The sequence below is a fragment of the Nestor notabilis genome, unplaced genomic scaffold, assembly GCF_000696875.1.
Source record: "Nestor notabilis isolate BGI_N333 unplaced genomic scaffold, ASM69687v1 Scaffold31709, whole genome shotgun sequence".
Lineage (NCBI taxonomy): Eukaryota > Metazoa > Chordata > Aves > Psittaciformes > Psittacidae > Nestor > Nestor notabilis.
In genome coordinates this window covers 2,765-11,040 of record NW_009945579.1, presented here as the reverse complement: position 1 = coordinate 11,040, position 8,276 = coordinate 2,765, and the positions used below count along the sequence as shown (strand labels likewise).

Genomic DNA, 8,276 nt, shown 5'->3' with positions numbered 1-8,276 from the left:
CTCCGGCGTGAGTGTGAACTGCAACACGCGTGAGTACAGCGCGGGCAGCGCCAGCCGAACTCGAGGGGATGTGTGAAATAGCCATTGAGCTCTTAAATACAATGGCAATAAGGAAGGAAAGCTGTTTCCTGGTCTTCCAGGTCAATTGGTGACACAAGCGTTTAGGGTTCCTCCTGCGTAACTTGTGTGGATGTCCATCCACCTTAATATTCAGTCTCCAGTGGCAAGGATTTCTCAAAGATGAATTTTTAGCTTCCTTGTAAGCACCCATCATGACTTTTCCTACACCTCCAGAGGTGAAAGAGCTTTATTTCAGAACCCTAGTCTTGGTTCACGCTCAGCTGTAAATGACTCTCTTGCTGTAAGAAATGGAAGCTGACTGGATCTCTTAAACTTCTTCCTTGAGAAGCCGACACAGCCCAATTGTGTCAACTGATCCACCACCTACGTGCTAGACACCCGTGCTTCACTGCAATGGCTCAAATTGGTTGCTTCTGATGTAACCGTGTGTTTTTATAGACCAGGAGCTCTGTTCTGAACATGTATGGTCTGATGCTGCATAACGTGACTTTCTGGTTATTCTCAGTGACTTCAAAATGCCTGCTGATGAAAGCAGAAATGACTGGCTCAAAATCAGGTCGCCGTGAGAAACCAAAAGATGCATTTCAAGATACTGATGGCCTCTACGATCCCGAGTGTGAAAATACTGGTGTTTTCAAGGCAAAGCAGTGCAACGGGACCACCTGTTGGTGTGTGAATACAGCTGGTGTTAGGAGAACTGACAAACATGATGCAGACTTGAAGTGCAATCAATTAGTCAGAACAAGGTATGTCTTTCAACAGGGTGTGCTATGAGGTGAAAACATTCCTGTATTAGGTTCTGTGTTTTAGAGGATTTATCTTTGTGAATGTGCTGGGGATGAATGAAAATGGAACAATGAACACTTGATTACTGCTTTTTCTGGGTGTTTTTTTCAGAAACAAGAAGACATTGATGGGTTTTGGAGGGGACTTTGTTTTTCTCTCATTGCTCTGTGGGTTTTGGTTGTGTTTTTTTGCCTTGGGTTAGGTCTTTACTGTGCATTGTTACATGTGTATGCTTTAAGAATATTCATTGTATTTTGCCCATTGCTTCAGGTGGATCATCATTGAAATGAAACATGCTGAGAGAAATACACCTCTGAACACTGAGTCTTTAAAGAAGTAAGTGATGATAGTAATGTGTCATGGCAATGCCTGCATGCACTACTCCATACCTAGTGTATTTCTAAACAAGTGTTTAAAAGCATTGTCAGACTTGTACAACTCACTTCTAAGACATCTTAGAGGTGACCTACAGATCCTTCATGGAACTGCTTTAATTTTTATTGGGGATAAATTAACTGCTAATGAGCTTCACTTCCATTTTTAATTGATTGCTAGTTTTTATTTTATGAAGTCAATGCAGTGAAGGAGATGGGAGGTAATAAGGTGAAACCACCTGGAAAGTAAACTGAAAAAGATGGTGGAGGGACTGCATAGCAGCAGCAGGGGAAAAACAAGAGTTCGGTTGTTTTTGGTTTTGGGTTTTTTGTTGTTTGGTTTTTTTTTGTTTTTTGTTTGTTTTTTTTTTTTTTTAGCTGAAATAAAATCTTGCTTCTCTCTGTTAGAAGTCATATAGCAAAAAAAAAAAAAAAGTCTTCATAGCTATTCTCACACACACCCCCTGGAACACAGGTTGCTACTTTTAACTTCTCTTCTGAACCCCAAAAACTTCAAACTCTTCTCTCTAAACACTGCAGGAATTAACAGAGTTCTAGTATAATAATAAGTGTACTGGGTTTGGTTGGCACGGAGTTAATTTTCTTGGTAGCAGTTGCTGTGGTGCTGTGGTTTAGACTGGTGACAAAACCAGTGTTGATGCTAAAGCACTGGTGACCTGTTGCTGAACAGTGCTGACTGTCAAGGCCTTCTCAGACTCTCACTTTGTTGGCCCACTGAGTAGGTTGGGGATAGGCAGAAGGTTGGGAAGGGGACACAGCAGAGGTTGCTGACCTGAATTGACCAAAGACAGATCCCATGTTGTACAGTAAGTAGCCATCCCTCAGCAACTGGCTGGGCATCAATCTGCTAGTGGTGAGTGAATTCTTTTGCATTGCTTGGGGTTTTTAATTTCCCTACCTAGCCCTTTCACTTACTAGACTGTCTTTATCTTCACCCATTAGCGTTTTTTCTTGCTTTTGCCCTTTTAATTCGTTTCCCAATCCTGCTAGGGGGAAGTGACTGAGAGATTAGGTGAGGGTTTAGCAGCCAGATGGGGTCAACCCCCCACGGAGAGACTGCAGGAAAAAATAACCAATTATATTAGTCTTCCCTGCTTCTGAAAATAGATGTGTAAAATAGTACTGGTTTTAGAACTGTGGTTTTAATATCCTTGCAGGTTCTTCAAAGAAACAATTACCAATCGTTACATGCTGGATGGACGCTATATAAGCAGTGTTCTGGTAAGAGGCACGTTTTTAGACAAGCATCTGAATTTTACTTTGTTGTGGATAACTTTGAAAACTCCTGTTTGACAGATGCAGTGCACCATGAGTCTTATTAGAAGTTCTCAAAATGGTGACACTTGCTGAGCAGCTAGCAAATAGCTATATCTCAACTGAAATACTGAGAAACTACATATTGCTCTCAGTCTGTAGATGAATTCTTCCTTTTCACTAAAAAAGTAAATCTAAGTAAAGAGTTGGCTTGAAAACAAGTACCATAAACTTGATTTCAGACTGTGAGTTCACAAGCTGGATCATACTACTTTGCTGTGTATTTGATAACTGGATTTAAACTAGCCCCTTCTTAATATTTTTTTCAGTATGAGAAACCTTACATTACTATTGATTTGAAGCAAAATTCCTCAGAAAAATCTCCTGGAGATGTGGATATAGCTGATGTGGCCTACTACTTTGAGAAAGATGTAAGTTTGTCATGGGTGAAGTCTGCCAAAGACTAGATGTGTATATTGCATTGCATTGAATAGCCTTACTGTATACTGGCTAAAGCAAGATGAATTATTGCAGCGCTTGGATCTTTCCTATCTGTTCTTAGGTAAAAGGTGACTCCGTCTTTCATAACAACATACTCAATGTCAGCATCGATAATGAAATGTTGAAGCTTGAGAAGACAGTGGTCTACTACGTTGATGAAATAGCACCAGAGTTTTCCATGAAATCCCTGACTCCTGGCCTCATTGCGGTCATTGTAGTCATAGTAATAGCAGTAGTTGCTGCAATTGTTGTTCTGGTAAGTTCTAACAAAGCGGCCAAGCAGAATGGGTAACTAATTCAGAAAATAACATGTCCAGGGTAATTGGACTCTGATGGAAACATTTTTTTCTTGTAAATGAGTTTCTTTTTTTGAGACTTGGGAGGTGGGAAAGAGGTGATGGGCATACCATCACCATTCCAGGTTATGACTGAAAGGTGTTGTGAGGGAAAGTAATAGGAAAAAATAACTGAGTTGAACAAAGTACTTGTCTTGTGTCCTAGTTTAAAGTAGTTGAAAGTGACTGACAGCCTCTCATGTACCTTGCTTTGGAAGGATGGGGAAGGGACAGTTTCAAGTTTGGAGTTTTAAAGTCTTAATCAGATGAAGTTACATGTAAGTCAAGACTTAAAGAGAACTTCAAAATTACTCTGTCCTTCTCTTGCAGGTCCTCACAAGGAGGAGGAAAGGGAAGTATGTGAAAGCAGAGGTAATTAATTTCTGTTCATGGTGTATGTGTGGGGAGGAGCTTGGCTGGAATCCAGAAGCTTCTCTAAGTTTGCTGTAGGTTAAGAGCTTGCTGTGGGTGCTTCAGATGTGCTCAAAGAGACTGAAAACATTCGAATTCTTTAACTAGCTTTCATCTCAAGTTCACTGACATTCCTTTCTACACTAGTTTCAAAGGCAGTGATGTGCTGCATTTCCCAGGGGCGAGGGCAGTGCTGGTAGCAAGTACTATTTTTGCATATCTATAGAAAGGGCCATACAGTCTACAGGAAATACTGATTGCCTTGTTCAGTCAGGAAGACCTTTACTTCAGGTATTTGCATGGAGTTCGCAGTTTCTATTGAAGAGCTGCTTTCCAGCGGAATAGTAACAAATGGTGCTAGCGCAGAGTGCTTCACCCCAAGCGTAAAGCTTTTTGAAAGGAATCTTAAACGATGTTGTAGCTTAATAGGGTTTGTGTAGGGAGCACACTATTAAAGAGTGCTGTTTTCTAAAAAGTCTTAGGAAAGCTGAATTGTTACCATGGTCTTGTCATGCTTGATTCTGATACTTACATCAGATCCCTTCGCTAATGAAAACGTGGGATGTTTGTACATCTTGAGTCTTATGTTGGGAAGCAGCACAAATGTTGATCTACCTCCTCCCCTCCAGGTAAAAGAAATGAATGAAATGCATAGAGGACTGAATGCATAACTTAGCTGAAGAGTAAGATTCAAGCAAGAAGACGATGGAAACATTGGACGTGTGGATCTTAACTCTTCAAAGGGTTAACTGCCCCCTCTTGAAAAGGGGGACTATTGTGCTCACTTAATGATTGTCAAAACTCTTAACAGCCAAGACTGGTAACTGTGCTATTACTCTTTCAGAGTTAAAAAAACCCCAGCCCCATCTTACTCAAGTCAAACTTAACTACTGCTCTCTGATTTTATTTTTTTATGATGATGAAGTTAGTTGACAAGTGCTGTTACTAGGGATTTGGAGGATACATGCTTAAATGGTTATTTTACCCATGTGGGAGGTTTATTGAGAATAAAGATTTTTGTAGCCAAGTTGTCACAAATTGTCTCCTGTATAACTGAACGTGATGTTTTCATGGCTGTTTGTACATATTTGAAGTTGCTGTAATGTTTTTTTTATTACTTGAATTAATAAAACTTTGAAACAGGTTTCTAATTGTTCCATGTTGAAGTGATGATCTAAGTTATCGTGCTTACAAAGTCAGCAGTGTACTATTGCCTTAAAGCAAACAACCTCAAGGTAGATAGAAATTTCTAGAGCTCCAATTAACCAAGTTTGTATTAGCCATCTAATAATAGCACGATTTTTTTTAAAGCTGTGAAAAGTAAGCTTTACCCTATTTTCCACTCTTTATGCGCATCAAAAGTAAAATGATAAAATATGGATTGCTTGTATAAAGAAATAAACATGCTATGAATGTAGCAATTTCAGGAATGCACAGACTGCTCTTTCAAATGGTATGTATTTATTATAAAACAAGTCTCTACTGTAGAACATCTCTGGTGTAGGGTGGGGGGATGGGTCTATCATCTGGCAGTGGACCTGGGGAAAAGCTACTGCACCATTACCGTGATTTGCGTAGCTACCCATTGCCTGGTTGTTACGTAGCTAAATCTGTTGCATACTGTCCTGGAGGCTGACTAAACTTACACAGGTTATTTACCTCCCAGAGCTTTGGATAAAAGAGCTTGTTCTGGCAGTCAGTAATCTGTAAGGTATATTGGCTAGTGAATAAACACGTATACTCTGTCCAGCGTATCTGATTTATAAAGGAAATGCTGTAACTCCTGTTGCCAAAGAAATAATGAGATACAAGATAAGGAACTGAATGACAAATCTTATTACTAATGCAGTGTTTGTTTTGACCTCCCTGCCTAAAACAGGAAAAGTAGGGTAAACTACTGCTAGAGAAGATACTCTACATGCTGTGTTCATAAAATTAAATGTGAAATATCCCCCATTAGTTTGCGTGTCTGCTAAATGCAACAGGGAAGTTGCTGGACTCCAGTCTCGCAGGTCACCAGGCTATCTTCTGCCTTTGAACAAGGCGGCAGCTGATGTGCGTGTGTTGGATGTTGAAACGTAGGCAGCGACTGTTGCCTTGGCAATTCCATTGGTGCTATGAACTTCGGTAGCTGTGTGTACTGTACTCAGGCAGTGTGCTGAGCTATGATGAATTTCATGCAGTTCTATAAACTCTTCAATGAAGCCTAGTTTTCAGTAAGCTTGTCTTTTGCAATTGTCTTCCCCAATTCTACACTCTCTGTATCCTATACTTCTTAAATGTCTACAATATGGTATTCTTGCCATTTCTTTCTTCTCCCTAAGATCATAATGCTATTGTTTCCTCTCCTCATCTTCCTACTCTGCCTGTTTCATACCTTATTTTTGGCTTGTGGGATGGAAAGATGTGTGCTGTGGCTGGGCGGGAACTACACATGTGCTGACTTGACTGGCTGGTATGTACCTGCCGTGTGGCCTGGACCATGTCCCAGTCAGTTGTTAGAACATCATTTTCTCCCTACTTTTCCCACAGTAGGAGAAAGCAGATACTTCTCTCTCTGGGTTTTTTTTTTTTTGGTTTGGTTTGGGTTGGTTTTTTTCCCGCATTAAATGTGTGCACACGTTTAGTGTCTCCAATACAGTCTTCCTCCTTGCCAAGTTGGAACTAGCCAAGGGGTTAGAAAACCATAAAGTTTATGGAAATTAATTTAAAAATAGAAGAAAGTTTAACTAAATCTGCAACTTGAAGGGATTGTGCTGTTTGTATCTAAACTCTGTTACTATGGTACAAACATGATGCTGCATAGCACTCAGAATGGTGGTCAGTAATACTCTTTTTCCTCTTCTGAGTAGTTTTATTGACCTTTATATTGGCTTTTGTTCTGTTTACTGAACACTGCACTTATGCAACAGTCCAGCTGCATGAAAGTGTGTATTTATAGGGAGAAAGAAAGGGATGAGGGAGAAAAGAGAAACTTTTATATTGGCATCCTGTAGCTTTATTATGTTCTTAATATTTTATAGCTAGAGAAGGCTAATGTTGTGAAATAAATAATAAAAAGCCACAATCAGATAGTATCAGCTCTCTACATATGCCTGTGATATTTATTCTCTTGTATATACACCAGTCTTGAACTGCTGACAAAAATTACTATTGAAAAACAATATGGTATTAAATAGCAAAATACTGTTTTCACTATTTTTAATACTTTGAAAGCATTCAGCAAAGTTAAAAAGTAAGTTTTCTGTAGAAGAAACAAACCACCAGAACTCAATAAAAGAGTATTAGTCTCCACATGAATATTTGACAAGGTAACTATTTTGATGCTTCTATTTGCTAATGGATGCTAATTCATTAACTTCCTTCTGTAAAGGAGCATGGGTTTTAAATCTGAAGTTCTACACAAAGTTATGATACCATGTTCCCTCTCTTTTAATGTAATGTAAACAGTGATAAAGGATATAAAGGGCAGCCTGAAGATTTATTAAATATTTTGAGACTGAATAAATGAGATCTTTTGTTACAGGGGGGGGATGGACTCAAACTGTAGAAGAAACCCCATTAACGATCTTTATCTTAGTGCTTATGAAGAACATGGAAAAATAGTGTTTGTACACGCAAGTGCAAATCTATTACTTCCTTATGAATTACTACACTGGCATATAAATATTAGTTATTATTACCACTGAGCAAAATTAAATAAATGTTTATGCAAAGAAAATTATAGACTTTCTCAAATAGGATATGCAAATACCATATTTGAGAAAGCATGACCAATAAAGTCTATACAGCTTGCTTTCAATGACCTAAGCAATTCCTAAGCATAGTTTCCACAACTACAAAATGAAAAGTCAGTGTTACATGTGTGTAGGGTCTGTTGACAGTAGTGTGCTCATAACCCTCCTGAACAATCATAGTAAGTTTGGTAAGAGAAATAACATTGTTTGTGAACCATGTTTATTTATATCCTCACCTACTGGACTTTGATTGTTATAACATACACTGACTTTGGGTTACAGACTGCTTGAAATTGCCTGAAAAATACTCTAGGAAACCAAAAAAGCCTCACAACTGGTAGTACTGAGTTATAGGAGCTCCCAAAAGGGGCTGCAGCCTCGTATCACAAAGGTCCATAACGCCGTCAGGCATGTTGTAAGGTGCCTTGTGTGTCAGCATAGCTGGGCCCAGCACTGCAAAGCTTTATGAACTTTGCTAAAATCTTTGTTGTCCTTGTCTTAGCAGTGATACTTGATGGCAGATGGATGCAAGGGACAGGGTAGTAAATAAAAAGGAGCTGGTGTGTTATGTTAGAAGCAACACAGCCTATAAAAAAACCATACATGTAATAAGTGGGTTTTGCTCTACTAATCCCTAAATACACCAAAGAATTCTCACACATTCTGACGCCTGCAAAGTATAGCATGGCTGTGCCAAATTGGTCTGAGTGAAAAAAGTGCATACCAGAAAGTTAAAAGCCACAGTTTGTTTTCAAACTTATATTACCTAAATATTC

At 39.1% G+C, this 8,276-nt stretch overlaps 1 protein-coding gene across 1 annotated transcript; it reads left to right on the top strand.

Moving 5' to 3' along the window:
* Window positions 1-4: 4 nt before the first annotated feature.
* EPCAM (epithelial cell adhesion molecule) lies at window positions 5-4,434 on the top strand (the record flags this gene model as incomplete). Its single annotated transcript, XM_010022934.1, has 8 exons — window positions 5-29; window positions 587-827; window positions 1,138-1,203; window positions 2,420-2,483; window positions 2,846-2,947; window positions 3,079-3,273; window positions 3,683-3,724; window positions 4,393-4,434. Coding segments are annotated over 8 exons (777 nt in total), but the record flags the coding sequence as incomplete, so codon positions are not given.
* Window positions 4,435-8,276: the final 3,842 nt, after the last annotated feature.